General features: G+C 28.1%; 1 protein-coding gene across 1 annotated transcript in view; it reads left to right on the top strand.

Moving 5' to 3' along the window:
• LOC127279893 (rRNA N6-adenosine-methyltransferase ZCCHC4) overlaps window positions 1-19,142 on the top strand; it is a 171,505-nt gene extending 152,363 nt beyond the window's left edge. Inside the window, exon 4 of the mRNA XM_051302549.1 lies at window positions 18,781-19,142. Coding sequence (XP_051158506.1) covers window positions 18,781-18,869 — 89 coding nt within the window. The 3' untranslated portion in view covers window positions 18,870-19,142. The remainder of the gene's footprint in view (window positions 1-18,780) is intronic.
• Window positions 19,143-23,509: the final 4,367 nt, after the last annotated feature.

Here is a 23,509-nt window from a genome sequence, read left to right as displayed (position 1 = left end):
AAATCTGCTCGAAAAAATGTTAATTTTGGTCAAAAGAAAAAATGGAAAGGTACTAGTCGATGGGAAATTTTCCAAAGAATCCAATGCCGTTGGAATTTTTGAGCTATCTTTAAACGCATGCGCAGTAGATTAAAAAAACACTTGGCTTTAATTTTTAGGAAAGACAGCTGAAAAGCTATACTTTAAAATGGTTATACCTAAAATTTGCATATTTTGAGTTTTTAACCATTTTTATGCAAAATAATGAGCTAATTCAAATTTTTTCAAAGTTTCTTTACAGTATTTGCTTTTTTGTGCGCATTCGCAGTTATATAGACAAAAACTAAGCCTAAATTCAAAATCCTCGGAAAATTTCCAATCAGTTATCTATATTCACACTTAATTTTTATTTATTCTAAACAAATTTTAACAGGAAAAACAAATACAAGTTATAATTAAGAGCATTACAAATATGAGAGTATTTAAAAAAAATTTATTTTTTACGTTTGTTTTTTCAACTTAACATTTTTTTCAGTTTGAGAAATTATTAATTTTTGATAAAAGATATTTTGTATTGTAAGCATGTCTGAAGAACTGTGGAATTTCCAAATTTGCTGCAATAATCAGTTCTTTTACTGTGCAAACAATTTTGTCTTTACAAACAAGTTTCACGTCGTACATTTTATCATGAAGACCTTTCCTCGTTTCACTTTTACGGACCCATTTAAAATAAGATGTTTGATCATCATTATCAACAATTCCTATTTCTTTGTTAACGCATTTTCAACAATCCCCGTAATTACAATCCTTATTGTTGATATCACAGACACGAGAAGTCAAAAAAGATTGTGTACTTGAGTTGTCAACCAGTTTTAGAAACGTTAATTGTTTCAGCAAAAGCTTCATGTTCGAGTGGATTTTACACATGCAAGTATCACGATCCGTATAGCTTTGCGCGTAACAATCCAAAATGGTTTACATCTATAGAATGTAGCTCGAGAAATTTTCTTTGTCATCGTTTGGGAAAATTTTTCAAACAAATTATCCATATTATCAAGGAGGTATCTCTTTCTTTTTTGAATTTTATTTTTCGTGATTGTGTCCTTTACTCCAGGCGCAATCGCTGAATTTTCGTCCTTTTCAAGAAAGTTTTGCACATTTTGCTTGACCTACATAGTGGATTCATTTCTCTTCTTCAAATCAATTTTTGTTAGAAGTTGGTTTGAGTTTTCATATTTCGGAAGGGTTTTCTTGTAAATCAAAGGATTAAACTCTTTCATTTGCTTGTATTTTCTAATTATTTTTCTAGCTATTACATGAGAAAATATTGACTTGTCCTTTTTTGTCTTCATTTCTTGCTTTTTATCTAATAAACTCTTGTGTAAAACTTCACAATGCAATAGTCGTTTTCTCACTGCACGTTTGCCTTTAGCCTCAATTTGTTTTACATTTTCTAGTAATGAATCAGAAACTTCTTTCTTCTTCAAAGATCTGTAATATTTAGATTTCCAACGACCGATCTTGAGATTTCTTTGCTTCAAAATATTATTTAATTTTGCTACTTCCCTCCGTAACCTTGCTTCTCGAGCCTTTACAGTTCTCAATTGTAATTTGGCTTTTGTAAGCTTCTGATTATTATCGTCGCAGTTTTCAGCAGATTCAGAGAATTTTGTTTCTTCTTCAACTGAAGTGTTTTTATTTTTTACTCTCTCAATTTCATTCGAATTTGTTTTTGATGAATGAGGTATTTCTGTTAGTTTTTCTTTTGGACTTAATCGAAGCAAGTTGTTAATGATTCCAGATTCCGAACACTGAATTGAGTTATTAACTCTGAAATTAAATATTTTTTCACATAGTAACTATAGAACTCGATTATGTAAAAATGGTGAAATTAATAACTAGCCATAATGACTCACGGAGGAATAGTCTTGCTTTTAGGGGTTATGATCTTTTTCCTCTTCTCATTATACTCTCGTTTTTTCTCTAATTCATGGAGCTTGTGAACTCCGAGTTTATTGCGTTTTAGGCGCATTTTTTCACGTTTTGATTCAAGTTTCGCTTTAATTTCGCCTGCAAGTTCACATGAATTTAAGTTTATTTGAAAAGCATTCACGATTTGAAAATAAAGAGTAATTTGCATTTTTATCAAACTTTTGTTTACTTACTCATTTTGCTTATTTTTGATGCATGAAAAGTATAATATACATTAAAAATTGTGAACTCTTTAGAATTCAAAACGAAAAAACACTTAATATTTTAAACTATAATAAACTTGGAATCCATTTGGAAAGTTCATCTTTTACTCGTGGTTGTCATTTACATATAAATAAAGGTTATATAATAATGAAAATAATAATAAAAATTCTGATACAGTCATTTGTTAGTGTGAAAAATGATAATTTCATTGCATTTATAAAAATAAATTAAACAATTTAAATAATTTACTTAATTAATTAAATTAAATTAATTTATTTTTTACAATCCTTTAAAAAACACCCCCTTACATTTTCCTCTACTCATAGTAACCAAAAATCCACCCTTGATCGTTCAAATATATTTTTTTTCTTAAAGGGTTCTTGAAACAAACTAATTAACAAATTTTCTGGGCAAAAATTGTTCAATATCAACCCTTAAGGGGAGGTTCTCATTGCGGCGACGAAAAGAAGTCCAAGATTTAACATTTTTTTGCAAGAAACTGTTATGACATATCGATCTAGGTTTTTTTTATAAATAAAGATACATCCTTAAGCTTTTAAAAAATATTTTTTGTTTTCAAAAATTTTTAAAATGGAGGCCAATATGGCGATTCGAAAAACCAATGTTTTTTTTAATAAGTGAAACGGTGGGCACTCTGCACTCGCCAATTTTTAACCCAGAACAAAAAACCAAAATTTTTTAGAAAGCTGACATCCTAAAGAATAGGTTATACCTGTAAAATGGCCAAAAAGTTATATAAATGACAAAATGGCGGACACTTTTTTGAAAATATGCGATTTTTGCACTATTTTTTCATGTTTAACCCCTTGTAAAAAAGGGTTATTGTTAACAATTATACCATATTATTGGTATAACCCCAGCAGAATTTAGTTATCTTTCATTTGCCGGAAACCGGAAGTCAATTGGTTGAATAGTTTAGACGCTACAGTGCCCACCAGTTTGAAAAATCTTGTTTCGAGAAAAACGCGTTTAAAGTTTTGGGAAAATTTTGAAGCATTTTTATGTGTAATATCTGTCTACTCTTAAAAAGCGATTCAAATGCCTGAAATTCCTTACTCGGGAGTTTTTGGGGTCGCTGATTACGAATATGATATCAGATTTTCAAAATTCAAAACAGCGGATCCAATATGGCGGAAGACTTACGACCTCAGCGGTTCTCAGCCTCGGAACGTCGGTGAGTTCAAGACGCTATAGAAACGAAAATATTCTTCGGATCAAAAAATCGCTTTACAGACACATTCCACACATATATAGCTTTCAAAAAATGCAATAAAAAAAATATATTTTTTTTTACTCCCGCAATGGGAACCTCCCCTTAATATTAATTTTAGGGGTGAGCATTTTTCACACGTATTTATTTACACTAAAAAAACAGATTACAAAAAAGAATGTACATTTTTTTACGTATAATTTGTTGTGCTCGTCGAAAAACCATTTTTCGGCAACGAGTTACGCACTCGTTGCGCGTTTTGCCAGGACCATAAAATAGAAACTTTAAGTGGCACAATGTTCTATCACCCAGAATTCTTTTCCTGAACAGCCGAAAATGTAAATTTTATATGGGCGAGTGTTAAATAATAATCGCTCAACGAGTAATATAAGAAAATGAACGATTTTCATAAGTCAGATAAAATTGCAGTTACAGTTATGAACACCTTAGTATCTCGCATATCATAACTGGCACACTTGTCTAATACATATTTTTTTAATCCTTTAGAACCCATAAATGAATGTCAAAAAAACCCGAAACATAAAAACGATTGCTCAAAAAGTTATAGTTAAATGAAAATTTGATTATATGCGAGTTACATCAGGAATTGGTCCATTTTCTTGATTTTCGTGAAGTATTAAATGGTTTAAATCTCTAATTTTGTCAAATAAGACAATTTTTTAATTTTCACACTTCTGAGTAGTATTAACAAATAAAAATTAATTATGAATTGACAATATAGAGGATTTTTGCTGTACCGATATCTCAGTACGCAATTCGTCCCCAGCTCGTGAAATTTCCCCATATATTTCTTAACGCACTCAGAATAGAATAATGTTCCAATGTTTATGTAAAATATATTGGAATCGCCACGAAACGCAGATTACGAGAAACATTTTTTTTACATATTTAGACAAAATAAAAAATAATTTTGTTTCTTTACATGGGTGATTCTCCAGAAACAGGGCACTTTTGATAATAGTAGATATTTTAAAAAAAAAAATTTTAATTTAATTTTTTTCACACTAATTACATTAGTTATCACTAAAAAAAATTAATCAATAAGTATTTGAGCTTAAAAAAATTTTTTACGTCCTGTGCGAGATACTCATTAGAAATATTAACAACAAAAACATAAAAACATAACCTCTCAATTTACCCATCAAATATATACTTACTCGGATTTATACAAAACTGTAAATAATTCACCAAAGATGAAGTATAATTAATGTTAAACTTAATCTTAAAATTAATAATATGATCAATTATACATGACTTAAAATAAACTAAAAGTAAATTAAATACTAAAGACGAACGTCTAAATGACTTCGTCCACTTGTGTTGTTCGTATAAACTGACAATCAGTAGTGGACGAATTGTACTATTATGTATGTGCTTTAAAAAATTTTAATTCTTATAAATTAAAAATATTTTAGTTATTTATCTCACTAATACCAAAAATTGCTTTCTTTAAATGTAATTATTATTTTCTGTATTCGTATTTAAATACAAGTAAGATATTTTAACAAAAAAAACGAAAGGGCCCAACATTTGCGTTTTACGTATCTGAGCTCAGAAACAGGAACCGGAGTTTATAGGAACCGGAGTTTACAACCCAAAGAAAATTGTTTATTATAAACAAAATACCCAATGAAATAATCTGTCTTTTGGTATTTATATACAGGTTTGCTAACTCTAACTAACTAGTGTGTTGATTTTATCCGAAATTTTAAAAAACCTTTATTTTAAGTGGAACCGGAGTTTACATGTAATAAAAATACGCAATATAAAGACGATTATTATTAGTTTTAAGTTCAAAAATCACATTTTTTCACATGATTCAAGCATCAACATACTTTTTCAACTTGATTACACAAGTAATCGGTAAAAATAAGTTATATGGTTGAGTAAAATCACTGTAAAATCAAAATTATGTAAACTCCGGTTCCACAAAAATAAAATGGGGGAAAAGATTTAAAACCGATTTTTGTTAATACAATTTATGAGAATCGAAATAAGATACACAGTAATTATACCTTTTGAGTTAAACTTTCGACTAGTACATGACAAAAAAAATTTAAACCCACTATATACGTAAAAAAAATTCCTAATCTTGGCAAGTCCCATGAGGAGAACTGCAAAAAGTGCATTTTTCGAGGTAATTTTGAATTTTTTAAAGGTTTATAAAAGCTAAAAATGTTTCTTTTGCTTTTGCTATTGATAAATATAAACACGAAGAATATCTGTAAAAAATTTCACAATCTTTTAAATAATACTTTTTTAGTTATTAAGTGTGGAACGAAAAGTGCCACGTTCCTCGAGAATCACTCACATACTCATTAAGAGTCATAAAACTTGAAAGGACAGTTCTCGACTAGAATCGAACCCTTTAAAACAAAAGATATTGTTTAGAAACGGTCGATGCCCGAAAGACAGGTATTAAAGACCTACTTACAAAAGAGAAATCAAAATTTAAATGGCTTTTTCCGAATCCTATACTGAACGAATCCTAGAAAACAAAATTGAAGTTTAGATTATTTTGTTGAATATCATATCGTTGAAATCGTCATAAAAGGAATATTCTGAAAAATACAGTTTTTTTCACATAGTAATATAAAAAAAGTTATATTGTTTTTTTGCATACTAATGAAGAGTCATAAAATTTAAAGTAACAGTTCTTGACTCTGGAACGAACAAACCCTACAAAACAATAGACCTTCTTTAATGACGGTCGATGCCCGAAAGTCAGGTATTTGAAACCCTAAAACAAAAGGAAAATCAAATGTTCTTTGCTCAGGTAGCAGTAGATAGACATTACTATGTCACTCATTTTCTCTTTCTTTTTAAAGGAAAATGACGTAATTCTTTCTTTGTCAAGTAACGCTTAAAATTTTACGCTCTTATTTTTTTTCTTCAGTCCAGAAAAATAGTATAAGACTATCTTGCTTTAGCTAATTTACATATCTATTTGTTTCATAGTAAGGATACCATTTAGTGAAAATATCTTTCTGTCTTCCTCTTTCTAGATAAATGATATAAATTGGTCTGTGTTGTGGCAAACCATATAAGATTTAATTCAATAAAAAGGTTTCGACTTTTACGGAAAGACACAAAATAGAGAATTGTTCTGAATAACAACCATAGTTACTCGTAATTAATTATATGACAATTAAGAGATATTTTAGCACAAAAAAGGAAATATAACCATTTCATAGGTATAATCAAAAATAAACTTACCTTAATTATATAGTTGTCGATAATCAAAATTGCGCTATAATTCCTCGTATTAATTAATAAGGTTCTGTATTAACCAAATAATATTGCGCTGATATAATATGTTATCAATCCTTTATTAACTTAATTAGGATATACTTCCGAAAAGGTCCCCCCTTTAAATTTAGTAAAACATAGGTATTCTTACGTATTTTGGTGCGTAGATTACGAAAATGATAGTGAAAATTGGCGCAAATTTGATTATCATGTTAAAAACCATAAAAAAACACCATAAAAAATTGTTTTTTGCGATTATCTCGTAAAAAACGCAAAATTTCGAAAAAAGTTTTAGACAAAAGTTGTAGATCTCAAAAAAACACACATTTTATGTAGTGTACATTTTTTCTCAAAAGTGATTATTTTTCGAGAAAAATCTCAAAAACCAAAAACACCATGATAATGAAAACATATACAACAGTCATGGTTAGACATATTATTTGACTCGTATATAGTATCATATTCACCATTACTCAGCATCCAACGAATTCCGCAAAATACTTTCGGCCATATCCACCCCCTCTCGCCAAGGTTTTTTTAAAAAGAAAAGCGAGCAGTACCTTACGCGGCCGAAGGCCGTGTTTACTATTCTGCGTTTACCGCTGCTGTATAGACTCCACCCCACAATTTCCGCAAATTACTTTTGGACCATTTTTCTCGAAAAATAATGACTTTTGGTAAAAAATTTATAAAACATAAAATGTGTGTTTTTTTGAGATCTACAACTTTTGTCTAAAACTTTTTTCGAAATGTTTTGTTTTTTACGAGATAATCGCAAAAAATCATGATTTTATGGTGTTTTTTATGGTTTTTACCATGATAATCAAATTTGCGCCAATTTTCACTACGATTTTCGTAATCTACGCACCAAAATACGTAAGAATACCTATGTTTTATTAAATTTAAAGGGGGGACCTTTTCGGAAGTATATCCGATTTGACAAAGATACGACGATTTATGTTTAAAAATTTAATGAAATTTAAAAATTAAAATTTATCAGTTTTTTTTAATTATTAAATAAACTATTCGTTTGACAAGAATAATCCAGAGGATCTAAAATCATAATAAAAAACTTAAAGGAGATTCAAAATTTTTTTCAGCTTTGTGTAATATAGTGTTGTAATGATTCATTTTTTGTATATATGCAATTTAAACATTTTCAATGTTTGTGTTTTTGATAAATAAGATTTACGTATAATATAAAATTTAAATATTAGCGTTTACTTTTGACGAAATATGTTTCGCCCTTCTATTGAGATTTTACATTCCCAATGCTTTTAATTAAAGGTCCGATTTTTCGAGAGTTTTCGATATATCCATTCGACCTTTTTGTGTCATGTATTTTTTTAGAAAGAATTGATTTCCGGTTTGTAACAATCACTTCACGTGAAATTCCCCATACATGTTAATCCTTCGAGGTCACACTGGGTGGTTGTCACCTATCAATATTTTCAAATTTGGATATTTTTCTGGAAAACTTGAAAGATTAATGAAATTTTTTCGACAACACGGATTTTATATTTTTATTCGAAACATAAAGAAACAGATTTTTAAAGCATTAAAATGTATCCTCAAATTTTGCTGGTTTCTGTAAATTAACCATTTCCAAATTACAGCCACTTAAAAATGACTTAGGTTGGCACCACCCACACTGAAGAAGAAAGTTAATTGAATCAAGTAAATGCATTTACTTGAGGTACTTTACTTGAAACAAGACGATACTCTCTTATTGGAAGAAATTTATTTTCTTGAGCCAAGTAATTTTGAGCATTGAGCAATGTTTTTGAATTACAATATATATATATATATATATATATATATTTAATCAAGAAACTATTTTCTTGACTTGAGAAAAAACACCCCTTCCTCATCCCACCATGTCTAATTCTTAAGTCAAACATTTTTATTTATTATTATTAACATTCATATTTTTTATTATTTATTTAAATAATGTTTATTTTACATAAATATTTATATTTAATTAATACTTAACACAACTAAAACAAGTATACGGTCCGAGGAACTGAACTCGGGTTGCGCACACCAAAGGCAGTAACGTAGACCACTATGCCATCCTGACTAAATTGACGGTTTTCAAAAACTCCTATTTAAGTTTCATATCCATTTGGAGAGAAATATTTTCTTGGATCAAGAATACGGGATTTGTATTAAGTAAAAAATTAATTCAAAACAAATTAATATAACTATTTGATTCAAGAAATGAAAATTCTGCAGACAATATTTTATTACTTTGCTTAAGAACATAATATTCTTGATTGAATACTTTTTGGTTTTTCGGGAAAATAAAATAATGGGTTGCGATAATAACATATTTACTTCTGCCAAATACTAAATTCTTAATTCAAGAACTGTGCGTTAATCAAGTTAAAACAAGTATTTACTTATATTAATATTCGCATTTTCTTGACTCAAGACTATATTAGAGTTGAATTAAATAAAAAATATTTTCAAGGAAACAAAAGAATTCAAGATTATATCACTATTTCAACTGAAAAAATAAATTATTTCATTGAAGATAATGGATTGATTAATGTTTAATTCAATATATAATATACTTGAAGCATATTCATATTATATTGTTTCAATATTTAATTTGAAAACCGTCAATTTAGTCAGGATGGCATAGTGGTCTACGTTACTGCCTTTGGTGTGCGCAACCCGAGTTCAGTTCCTCGGACCGTATACTTGTTTTAGTTGTGTTAAGTATTAATTAAATATAAATACAGTAGGACTCCGGTTATCCGAGCTAATGTGGATCGGACCTACCTCGGATAAGGCGAAAACTCGGATAATCCAAATTGTTATTACAATATAACATTATTATTGTTTAAACAATTATTATTTATTACAAACGGGAAAATAATATTGTATATATTCCATAATAATTTAAACAATTTGAATTTATTAAAAATAAACTCATATTTATAAAAAACTAAAATTAAAAATAACTCAGATGACGTAGACTACACTCAGAGATAATACAGAATTTCCTACTGGGACACCACCTCGGATAATCGAGACCTCGGATAAAGCGAGCTCGGATAAACGGGGTTTTACTGTATGTATGTAAAATAAACATTATTTAAATAAATAATAAAAAATATGAATGTTAATAATAATAAATAAAAATGTTTGACTTAAGAATTAGACATGGTGGGATGAGGAAGGGGTGTTTTTTCTCAAGTCAAGAAAATAGTTTCTTGATTAAATATATACAGTAGACTCTCACAAACTGTCCCTCCCGCAAATTGTCCACATTCAGAAACTGTCTTTGACCGACATTCAGAAACTGTCTCGCTCCCCACTTTTCGGTTTCCCCTTCCTTTGCTAAAAGTGCGAGCTGCCAGAGCCGAAACGGAGTAAAAATTCAAGGGGGATCTCTGTCTTTGAAAATTTTATTCAAAACTTATTTATTGAATATATATATAGTAATATTAATATAAAATTAAAACATTATATTAAATATTAAATTATTAATTAATTAAATTATATAATAATTATATAATAATTATATATAATATATATATATGTAATTATATAATAATTATAATTATTATTATATTAAAATATTATATTAAAAATTATTTATTTAATAAAAATTAATGATATATAATTTATTTAAAATTTTTAATTTTACTTCAATTAAAAAATAGTTGACAGAACTTAAATTTTATTTGTTTTTTTACTCTTTGAACAAAATATTGTTAATAAAATTAAATTTATTATTTTCCTATGGTCGGAAGATAATTGTTCATTTTCAACATTTTTAAATGAGTTTATAGCTTTTAATGGGTTTTTAATCTATGTGTTACTTTCTATTTTTAACTAATAGGTAATTTTTGGCAAATTTGTTACTTTCTATTTGTTAATTAGTTTTTAAGTGATTTAATTTGAACATACTTTCGAATATGTCAGTTTACTTTTGACTTTTCTCGAGAGCACATCTTAAGTTTCGAGAAAAATTTAATTTTTAAGTGTTACAGTTGTAGTGTTTTTAAATCAGTTTTTGTGTCTCAATCGTTTTATTTAAGTTTATAATGGAAAAAAGAACATATAAGTTTTTAGATTTGAAACAACGCAAAGAAATTTTAGATATTTTTGAGACTTGTAGCAATGAAGGAAAAACGCCAGATTGTAGTGCTATAGCCACTAAATTTAATGTTAGTGTTAAAACTATTTATCGAATGAAAAATTCTAAATTTGTGTGGAAAGAAAAGTTAAATTCAGCATCGAAAATGCCTTGTTATTCCAAAAGGAAAAAAGTTCCTCAACAAACTGTAATGGGATCCAGTTTATATGACTGGTTTAAACAAAAACGGGTTGCCGGAGAGCCTATTTCAGGAGCAATTTTAAAAGAAAAGGCGCTTCTTTTAAATGAGGAAATTGAAAATGATCATGATTTCATGGCAAGTGAAGGATGGTTAACACGATTTAAACAACGTTATGAAATAAGAAGTTGTTCAGTGCAAGGTGAAAAATTATCGGGAAATTTAGAAGCGGCTGTGGAATTTGTAGAGGAACTGAGACAAATAATGATTAATGAAAATTTTCAATTACACCAAGTGTATAATGCTGATGAAACCGGTCTTATTTGGAAAATGCTACCTTCTAGAACTTTTATAAGTCATGACGAAAATAATCCGGCAGGTTATAAACAATCTAAAGAACGTGTGACACTCATGGTCTGCGCAAATGGTGATGGAAGCCACAAAATTCCTTTATTTTTAATAGGAAAATCTAAAGTACCAGTGTGTTTTAAAAATGTTGATATGACGAAATTACCGGTAAAATATGCGAATTCGAAGAATGCTTGGATGACAGCCGAATTATTTAAAAAGTGGTACGTCGAAATATTTTTACCAGCAATAAGAAAACGTCAAAGAGAAATAAATAATACTTATAAAGTTATTCTTATTTTGGATAATGCCAGATGTCATCTTACAAAGGAGGAATTAGATTCAATTGATGACATTTGTAGTGTAAGTATATGTGAAACTTTATTTAAAAGTAATTAGAAATACTTTATTTTAAAAGGGGTATATTTTTATAACTTTTATATTCATATAAATTTTTATTTTAGGTTAGGTTTCTTCCTCCAAATGTAACGTCATTGTTACAACCAATGGATCAGGGAATTATTGAAAAAATGAAGAGACTTTATCGAAAAAGTCTTTTAAGAGAATTGTTATTAGAAACAACTGAACATGGTGTTTATGAATTTTTAAGAAAAGAAAATTTAAAAACTTGTTCTATAAAAATAGCAAATGCTTGGGAAAAAATAACGCAATCAAATCTTATGAGATCATGGAGAAAATTAATTGTTCCTGATGATGATGACAACAATACTTGTAATAATGGAAATAATTCTAATGAAGATATTTTTCCACTTCTTAGTCGAATTCCAGGATTAAATAATTGTTCACCTGAGGATTTACAGAATTGGCTCAATATTGATAGAAATGATTCTGGCTGGGAAGTTCTTAATATTCAACAAATACATCGTAGGTAAGTTCACAATTTTCATACTTAACAATAAGTACAAAAAAAATAAGGCAATATTTTTTAAATAAAATTTAATTTCTCACGTAGCAACCAAAACAATGAACCTGGAGCAGAAGATGAAGAAGAAAATGATAGTAATGATGATTTTCAAGATGAAAATGAAGAAAATAATTTACCTGTAGTAGGAAATATAGTTACTGAGGCAGATGAAGCTTTTAAAGCTTTTAAAAAATTTAGATCTTGGTACGAAAGACGTTTTGAATGTCCAGGAAATCATTTATTAGCCTTGCAATCATTAGATGAATTTACTAAAGAAATTGTATCTGATTTAAGAAAGACTTATATTTCTGAAAATTCAGAATAATAGAATATATAATAAAAAAATAAATAAACAATTATGTAATATTATAAATAAATAAATATGATTCAAGAAAAAGAAAATTATTTGTATTCGAGCTTGCTTTTCTATTGCATTAGAACCTATGCATCTGTAGAACGTAAATAGACAAGATACGATCCTGCGATTCCCACTACCTACTCCTGTAGGCGTGGCATACGGCGAGTGACAGTTACTGAATGTCGAAAATTTCGCTCGGGACAGTTTGTGAGAGTCTACTGTATATATACAGGGTGTCCCAGTCGAGGGTGTACATATTAAAGGGACATATTCTTCAGAAAAAAATAAGACGAAAAGTCCTTTACAGTTTTTTAAAATTTTTTATAGTTTTTGCGTAAATTGCAATTGAAAATTTAAAAATTACGCGTTGTGATTGGCCGTGCAAGCTCAGTGGGCCGGTAGACGGGGCGACTTGAACAGAACATTTCCAAAATTTGCAGGCGTGGGCGTTTACCATCAGCGCTGTGATGCATCGGGTTAAAATAAAATAATAAATTTACACTTTAGCGTACGTAATAAATTAATAACCATTTTATAATGTTAAAGTAACTACCAAACTTTCCTTCTTAGTAAACGCCTACGCCTGCAAATTTTGGAAATGTTCTCTTCAAGTCGCCCCGCCTACCGGCCCACTGAGCTTGCACGGCCAATCACAACGCGTAATTTTTAAATTTTCAATTGCAATTTACGCAAAAACTATAAAAAATTTTAAAAAACTGTAAAGGACTTTTCGTCTTATTTTTTTCTGAAGAATATGTCCCTTTAATATGTACACCCTCGACTGGGACACCCTGTATATATATTGTTAGAGACGGATTTTCCGTCACTTTATATTTTTTTTTAATCATTATTTATTCATAATTATTTTTCGAATATTTATAATATAAAACACAACACTCATTATTATTCTTATTGTGAATAGTTTTAATAATTGTTTCAAACTTATTTTTAATCATGTCGAAAGTCTTTTCTTATAATTTATTCAACAATGAATCGTTTATCGGAAATAAGTTACAAAATAATAACATGATCTAAATTCTTATTATATCATTTAAATGTGGGTCTTCAATATATGACAGTTACTTAATCCCTTTAGAAGATTAAGTAATATTAATGAAAATTATAAGTAGAGTAGGTGATTGAATGTATCACTACCCCAATTAATAATGCAACGTTGTTGAAATTGCATGAAAATAAGGAGAAGTCAGTTGCAAAATCAACTCTCCTTCTACATGAATTGGGAGTGATCATTGTCACCAATCTCATTGTTTAAAAGAGTTTAAATAGTCGGTCTTTCGGCCAGTAGTGATCGAATGATCAGTATTCGTTCAAGTGTTCAGTATCATTTCCCGCAGAGCGGATGTTGTGTTGATTCCCGCAAAAGGTGGATGATTACACCGTCCGACACGATTTTTCACACACGAAAAAATCAATGATTTTCAGAAACTAGGACCAAAAAAAAGATACCCGTGTCTGTCCGTTTTGCTAGATCAGGTCATTTTTTGCTTTTAGGGGTAAAAACAACCTTTAAGGGGTTAGGGGTAGTCAGAGGCACGAAAAAATGAGAATTTTCAGTATTTTTTTTTGCTATTAAATAATTTTATTTTACAAAAGTAGTAATATGGTATTATTAAACAATGTTTTGACTTGAAGTCACGAAAATTTAAAAAAAAAAAAATTTTTATTTCCGAAGTTACAGCTGTTTGTGTTAACCCAGTTCCAAAAAAAGGTCCTTGCGGTGACAATCATAAGTCCTTGGAGATTAATCAGAAATCAATCGGATAAAAAAAATTAGTTTTATAAATAAATAATCCTGGGCCTGATCGAAGGATTTTTTTTTTTTTCAAAAATTAACAAAATGGCGGCCTCAGGAAATTTTTGTCTAGATTTTTGGGAAAAAATCAACATTTAATTGGTCTTAAAAAATCGAAATTTTTCAAAAAAAAAAAAATCCTTCGATCAGGCCCGAGTTTATTATGTATTCTAAAAGCTGTATAAATTTCATTAAAATCGACTGAGCGGTTTTCGAGTTATAGTTGTCACCAGTTCAAAAAACATAGTTTTGAGAAAAACGCGTTTAGTTTCACACTAGATTTACGTACAAAAAAACGAATTATTAAATTACTTACACCGAGTCATCTATTCCTGGGCCATATTAATTTAGGTACTACTACATATACCCAAGTCTAAGTTCATCGATGACAATAGAACCCTAAAAGCCGATTTCTTGCAGCTGACACTAGCTGCAAGCGCTCGCGAGCGCTTTAAAAGGCCCGAGCTCTCTTTGTTATTTGTCGAATAACTTAAAAACGAATTATCGGATTAACTTGAAATTTTCAGAGATTATTTTTAAGATATTTTACTTAACGAAAATGCAAAAAAAAAAATTTGATTTTTTGAAAATTCTGACTACCCCTAACCCCTTAAATGAAAGGTAATAGGAAATCTTGTACAAATTAATAATTTTTTATGAAACCTGGTATCTCGGGGTTTTCTGGGTCGCTGATTACGAATCTGATGTCAGATTTTCAAAATTCAAAATGGCGGATTCAATATGGCGGTCGAAATTTATAAAAATTCACCAATTTAAGTTGTTACTTAGGGGTTTTTGGGGTCGCTGATTACGAATATGATGTCAGATTTTCAAAATTCAAAATGGCGGATCCAATATGGTGGTCGAAATTTATAAATGTTATTAATTTTTTATAAAACTTCGTATCTCTGGGTTTTTGGGGTCGCTGTGTACGCATCTGAAGGTAGATTTTTAAAATTCAAAATAGATCTAATAATGTAGAAGATTAGAAAACAATATATAAAAAATAAAAATTTCCACATATGTGTTTTTTGTATATTGGACACTTTTTTAATGACAAAACAGGCTTTGTAGTAAGTAAGAATATTTTTATTAGATAGCAGTAATAAGCTCAAGTAAGATCAATTTAAAGATGTGAAGTGATTGTTTAAAACTGCTGGGCAAAGTAAAAAAGTCTACAATTGGCATTTGTTTTATGTACTATTTTCCGTAACTATGCAACTGAAAACGAACATATAAACAACTGTCATTTGTTTTAACTTTGTCCAATATACAAAAAACACATATGTGGAAATTTTTATTTTTTAAATATTGTTTTCTAATCTTCCACATTATTAGATCTATTTTGAATTTTAAAAATCTACCTTCAGATGCGTACTCAGCGACCTTAAAATCCCCTAGATACCAAGTTTTATAAAAAAGAATTCATATTTATACATTTCGACTGCCATATTAGATCCGCCATTTTGAATTTTCAAAATTTGACATCATATTCGTTATCAGCGACTCCAAAAACTTTCAATTAACAAGTTTTAAGTGAATTCGATGAACTTTTATAAATTTCGACCGCCATATTGAATCCGCCATTTTGAATTTTGAAAATCTGACATCATATTCGTAATCAGCGACCCCAAAAACCCCTAAGTAACAACTTTCAAATGAATTGGTGAATTTTTATAAATTTCGACCGCCATATTGGATCCGCCATTTTGAATTTTGAAAATCTGACATCAGATTCGTAATCAGCGACCCGGAAAACCCCGAGATACCAAGTTTCATAAAAAATTATTAATTTGTACAAGATTTCCTATTACCTTTCATTTAAGGGTTGTTTTTACCCCTAAAAGCAAAAAATGACCTGATCTAGCAAAACGGCCAGACACGGGTATCTTTTTTTTGGTCCTAGTTTCTGAAAATCGTTGATTTTTTCGTGTGTGAAAAATCGTGTCGGACGGTGTTATTGAAGTCCCACAAAAAGTGGTTGAAGTTATTGATTATTACCCGAGTAAGGGTTGATTTGTAATTATTAATATAAAGTACAAGTGTCTTGAAAATATACAAGTTAAATAGAAATTAATTGAGAAATTCATTATAAATAAAATAAATAAGAGAAGACTTCCGCATACCGAAGTATCAAGTGACAAACAACGAGTAATACGATACTTTTCTGTTACGATTATAATTCTGGTGAGTCTTTTTAAATAATTGACTTTAATAATACAGTTTCTTCTTAAATATAATTAAACATACACAAACACACCAACAACCTACATAACAAACAGAAATTTGTATTTTTGTAGATAGAATCTATCTTGTTGCTATTTGTGAGACTTGACGTAAGTCAAGTAGCTTAATTAAATTGATTATTGAATTTTGTAATAATCCTTTCTTTTCATATATATAAAGCAAATATACTGAGAATAAATTGTAATACATTGAGTGTTAATTTAATTTGACTCCATTTATTTAATTCACTTTTAATTACTTTGTCTCATGTTTCTTTTTAACATTTTCTCTTAAATACCGTCTACCCGGGTTTATTGAATTAATAATTTACTGAGAGGCAGTCCACTACCTTATTCTAAAATTGTTTAGCGAAGAGCATTTACGCTTTCCAAATAAGCGGGATTGTTAAATAATAAAAATTAGTATTCTTTCTAAATATTTATTATTTCTCGTCAAATTATCTATTTTATTTTCTTTTGTTAATTAACTTCCGTCTTTAACATATATATATATTGTATTTCAAGAACATTGCTCAATGCTCAAAATTACTTGACTCAGGAAAATAAATTTCTTCCAATAAGAGAGTATCGTCTTGTTTCATGTAAAGTACCTCAAGTAAATGAATTTACTTGATTCAATTAACTTTCTTCTTCAGTGTGGGTGGTGCCAACCTTAGTCATTTTTAAGTGGCTGTAATTTGGAAATGGTTAATTTACAGAAACAAGCAAAATTTGTGGATACATTTTAATGCTTTAAAAATCTGTTTCTTTATGTTTCGAATAAAAATATAAAATCCGTGTTATCGAAAAAATTTCATGAATCTTTCAAGTTTTCCAGAAAAATATCCAAATTTGAAAATATTGATAGGTGACAACCACCCAGTGTGACCTCGAAGGATTAACATGTATGGGGAATTTCACGTGAAGTGATTGTTACAAACCGGAAATCAATTTTTTCTAAAAAAAAAATCGAACTTTTAATTAAAAGCATTGGGAATGTAAAATCTCAATAGAAGGGCGAAACATATCTCTAGATTAGAACTGTACAGGTGGAGCTGAAGTTGATTTCGTTAAAAATAAGCGCTAATATTTAAATTTTATATTATACGTAAATCTTATTTATCAAAAACACAAATATTGAAAACATTTAAATTCCATATATATACAAAAAATGAATCATTACAACACTATTTTACACAAATCTGAAAAAAAATTTTGTATCTCCTTTAAGTTTTTTATTATGATTTTAGATTAGTGAACAGCTGTTACGTTGTGGAAATGAAAATAACCTATTCAGTTAAAGCCACTTGATTGGTCGCAATAATTAGCGCGCGATAATTTAAAAATATGTAATTCATATCTTAATAACATTTACATAATATAATATATTATTTTCCTTTGTTATTAATAAATAATTTATAAAAAAGAAAAATAAACATAATTAGAACTGTAGGTAGTAAAAAATATTATTTTGAATCAAATTTTTTTGATATTTTTTTAAATTTTGATTTACATAATGTAATTTTTTAAATTAACCATTTCAGTGACTACTTTAAGAAACTGAAAAATTTCTTTTCACTAATTTCACATTATACTTTATAATTTATCAGAAATTTAAAACTTGCTGCAAGTTTGCAAAACTTAACATTATGTGCAGTTGTAAACGGAAGCTCCTACGGCTGCGCAATAAATTTTTAACCTTCAAAGCATAGTGCTCTTTATGTTTATTTAGAAACAAATTGTTTCTAAAATTTTTTTTAATATTATACAAGCAATGCAAACTTGCAGAAAGCTTGCGCCAAAGTTGCCCTGCAAGCTTGCCGTAAGAGGATATTTTGTTGCTTGTACTTAACTTGCTACATGTTTGCCTGCAATTTTGCACGGCATGCTTCCTGCAAGTTTTCGTGCTGATTTGGTACAGATTAAATAGATAAAAAATTTTTGCCCTAAAAAAGTTAAATTTTCAATGCCAAACATAACGTAAACTTTGTGTATAGAATAATTCTGTTTACTAATTTGTGTTTTTTATAAAAAAAACCTATAAAAATTGCAGTAAGAAATATCGAAAATAAAAAATAATGTTGTATTTTCTTATTGTACTGAATGATAAAATTTACTTATTTCTAAAGAAATTTATCTTGTATAGATCATCCAGGAAAAGATTGTACAATTGAGGCTTTCATTTCTCCAAGAGATATTGTTGAAGATGGTCCTGTTAAAAAGAAAAGGAAATAAGGTTCTCTATGAAATATTAAGAATTTTATATTTCAGCACACTGAAAAATATTTTCTTAACTAAAATGAACAATGTTGGGAATATATTTAATACAGAAAATACTACAAATTTTATTCTGTAACTAAGCTACATAGCAATAACAAATTATAAAGGTTTTGTCAATCTGACAAGTCCTCATGTTCATTGCTGTATGATTCCATTGCTATATAAACAGGTTCCGAGAATAGTTGAAATGTAATGTTTATAATTAAATAAAACTTAATAATAAAAAAATGTATGGCGATGAAATTTCTTACACAATTTTTTATCCGTTGGTGGACATTTCCTAATCCGTTTTTCCTAATAGTTAAAATTCACAATCTTTTTTTCCCATAGTCCACTTTTCTTAACCTATTATTTTCCCAAAGTATGCTTCTCCCAACCTATTGTTTTCACAAATTATAGGGGAGAGTGGGGAGTTGTGCTCTAGGTTTAATTTTTGGATCTAAACTATTACATAAATTTTTGTTGACTATTCTATTATATAGAACTTTTAGTACACGTACTAAAAAATATTTTAATACTGTGTATTAAAATGTTGGATAAAAGTGTCATTCTAAAGAGAAATCTCATATTGTATCTGAAATTAACAGAGCAGACAACAAGATCGCGTGTACATAGCCAGCGATAGCTATATGAAAGACTTGCGAGTCCGCGTCGTGTTGTGCTGCGTCACAACAATCTTTACGCGTTATATATCATTAATGTATTTTCCGTATTTTCTATCAATCATTTCATTATAGATTAACTGCGTGTTTCTATTAATTGTGTGTGTGTGTGTTACACTTATTTTTCTGTTATCCTAAAGACATTTAGCAGTGTGCATTTTCATTATAATTATACAAGCGAGTATTGTGAAAGCGGACTGTTGGATTTTCTTTGTGCTTTCATCGATCGGTAAGTTTGATTATTCTCTCTTGATTCTCTCCGCATTGTTGGTCTTTTCTCTTGCTTACAATTGCCTTCGAATCAACAACAACGTTGGTGGAAATTTCGTTCGTTTATTGTGTGCAACGTTCATGAGTCAGATCCACATCCCCTTTTTTAGAATCAAAAATATTTCAATTCTTGTGAATGGTTTGCCACATTTTTGGCGCTCAACGTGTTCTTTTTATTAGTGAAATAAATTCAAAAATCAATATTGTGCACTCGATACATTTTTGATACGTAACATGATTTTTTTTACATTGGAAGAATCTAATTTTCAATTTCAATGCTTTGTGTTCACACATTCATGGCGCTGAACTTGTTTTAACTTGTCACGTTAAAATAAGTTATAGTGTTTCTAACGCGGAAAAGTAGCTTCCATTTCAGCCCCTTTTCACGCGTTAAATAACACTTAATGAACGAAGTTTTCACCTGTTGAAAAATAAAATAATGCTCGCATTTCTTTCTCATTACCCTGTTGAAAAAGAGGACGCAAAAAACAACGTGAAAAATTATGTGCAAAAAGTCTTCAAAATTGACGTCAAAAGCGACATGAAAAATTACTTCAAAAAGGACATAGTTTTTTGGGATTAAAAATGATGTCATTTTTTACGTCATTTTTATGTCGTTTGTGGCGTCTATAATTCCTTTGTTTAATTTTTTTTTCATTAAGGCAAATGTTTATAAAAAATGTAAAGATATTAAACATACGTCCTAACAATGTAAGTTATGTCGTGAAAATGGTAAAAACATAAATTCTAAAAACAAAGAAACAGAGTACTAAATAACTTATAATGTTAGTGAATGTTTAAGAATATCCAATCCTGATTAGAAGATAATTATGAAATTGAAATAATTGTTTTTGTTTATTTAATAAAATTCCTAACTGCAGAAGCTATACTAACATAAGATTGTTGATCATTATACATTTTTTATATTATATGTTTTTTTATTTTCTTCTATTTTAAAATTTGCATAGATACCTCTATAATACTGACTTTCTACTAACATATGACTTGCTTATATATATATATACCCAGCAAACACGTTATGTATCAGCTACATAACAAATAGGTCACATTGTTATGTCACTCTGTGACATTAGTTTTAAGTAACCATTATATAATGAGAATGTAACGCTGTGATATAATTCTGTTATTCTATGGTGATGTAATTGTTACATAATTTGTATACGTATATATTATATAACAATATGATATATTTATTACATCACAAGGTGGTAACTTTTTGTATGTCACATTGTCCTTTAATTGTTACGTAACTATTATGAAACTATGTGACATAATACATGAATATTTATGTTTTTTTTAGTCAACATTTTTTTCTTATTAACTTTTTAAATTATTTAAATTTTCTTAAGTATATTTTATTTTTTTATATATTTAATGCATATTTATGTATGAATTGACAAATTTATTGATTTTTAATGAACGAATGATTTAATAATATATAATATTAATTAATTTATACTTATTATTACTTTTATTAGAATAGTTTTTTTTGAAAATTCAAACAATTTTCTTTTTAATTGAATTTGAAAATGTTAATTTAAAATTTTAAAAATCACAATGCAGAAAAACTAATATATGTACCATGAATTTTTGTAACTTGCATAAAATTGAATTTCAACGGGCACATAATTATGTACAAAGGGATCATTCTATAGTTCAATTTATATTTTATATAATATAATAATTACATAATTTATATTTTAATTGAGAAATTGAAATTACAAAAAATTTTTATTTAATTTTTTAAAAAATATATTTTTAATTTAATAATTTGAATTATATATGAGGCAAAATTCCTGAAATGTCCGAACAAAAAATTAAAAGTTCTCGAATTTAATCCATACTTTTCTAAAATGTTGTTATTGTTGGTGAAAGTCTAAAAATCAATTATTATTGAATTTAATAAAATAGTTTTTGAATTACAACGTTTTTAATTTTTGACTTTTGAAAAAAAAATTTTTTTTCAATGTACAATATTTATAAGTAGAATGCATAAAAGTTAACATATATATAATGATTTTTAAAGCTTTTTTGACGAGCTACACGCTGTTAATAAAATTTTTTTTTTTAAATAACATTTGACCTTGAAATTCAAGGTCAAAATGTTAATATACGTTTATCTCAAAATCGGATTTTTTAAAATTATTTTTAACTATCTCAATGGAAAGCTTGACTAATTTCCTACAAAATATGTAATTTTCAGAGTGGGATCTTTTTAAGTTTTTGAGATATTAATTAATTAATTAATTAATGTTTATAACAAATGAAATATTTTACAAACGAATAAAGTTACCGTAATTCTGAAGTTAGTAATTGAAAGTTAACGTAATTCCGCATCCAACGAGCCCTATATGAAGTATTTTGGATAAGTAGATCGTTAATAAACAATTAGTTAACATTGCAATTGTTTATTAACAATCTACTTATCCAAAATACTTCATATAGGGCTCGTTGGATGTGGAATTACCTTAACTTTCAATTGATAAGTTCAGAATTACCATAACTTTATTTGTTTGTAAAATATTTTATTTTTTACTAACAACAAGCATCCAAAAGCCCTATATGAAGTATTTTTGTTCAATTTTAGTTAAATAACAATAAAAAATAAAATATCTTACAAACAAATAAAGTTATCATAAATCTAAACTAACCAATTGAAAGTTAAGCTAATTCCGCATCCAACGAGCCCTATATGAAGTATTTTGGATAAGTAGATTGGTTATAAACAATTGCAATGTTAACTAATTGTTTATTAACAATCTACTTATCCAAAATACTTCATATAGGGCTCGTTGGATGCGGAATTACGTTAACTTTATAATTACTAACTTCAGAATTACGGTAACTTTATTCGTTTGTAATATATTTCATTTGTTATAAACATTAATTAATTAATTAATTAATATCTCAAAAACTTTAAAAGATCCCACTCTGAAAATTACATGTTTTGTAGGAAATTAGTCAAGCTTTCCATTGAGATACATAGTTAAAATTAATTTTAAAAAATCCGATTTTGAGATAAACGTAAATTAACATTTTGACCTTGAATCTCAAGGTCAAATGTTATTTTAAAAAAAAAAATTTTATTAACAGCGTGTAGCTCGTCAAAAAAGCTTTAAAAATCATTATATATATGTTAACTTTTATGCATTCTACTTATAAATATTGTACATTGAAAATTTTTTTTTTTTCAAAAGTCAAAAATTAAAAACGTTGTAATTCAAAAACTATTTTATTAAATTCAATAATAATTGATTTTTAGACTTTCACCAACAATAACAACATTTTAGAAAAGTATGGATTAAATTCGAGAACTTTTAATTTTTTGTTCGGACATTTCAGGAATTTTGCCTCATATATATGTAACAGTATTATAAAATCCAGTGAAATTTCAAAAATAAAAAAAACACTGTTCCATAATGTTATATCACAAAGCACTTATCACTAAGTATCACAAATTTATTAGCACAAAGTTACATAACTGCTATATCATAGTGCTTGTAACAGTAATATCACTGTGACCCTAATGTTACGACATTTTCAATCACATGTTTATCACCTATGATATCACATGTGATTTTCTGTTATAGAATTGCTACATAAATATTATATAACAGTGTTTGTTGGGTATATATATATACT

This window comes from Leptopilina boulardi, unplaced genomic scaffold, assembly GCF_019393585.1.
Source record: "Leptopilina boulardi isolate dan_hultmark-lab unplaced genomic scaffold, ZJU_Lbou_2.1 LbouV2_224, whole genome shotgun sequence".
NCBI lineage: Eukaryota > Metazoa > Arthropoda > Insecta > Hymenoptera > Figitidae > Leptopilina > Leptopilina boulardi.
Note: the sequence above shows the minus strand (reverse complement) of the source record. Positions and strands in the feature narration are given on the sequence as shown.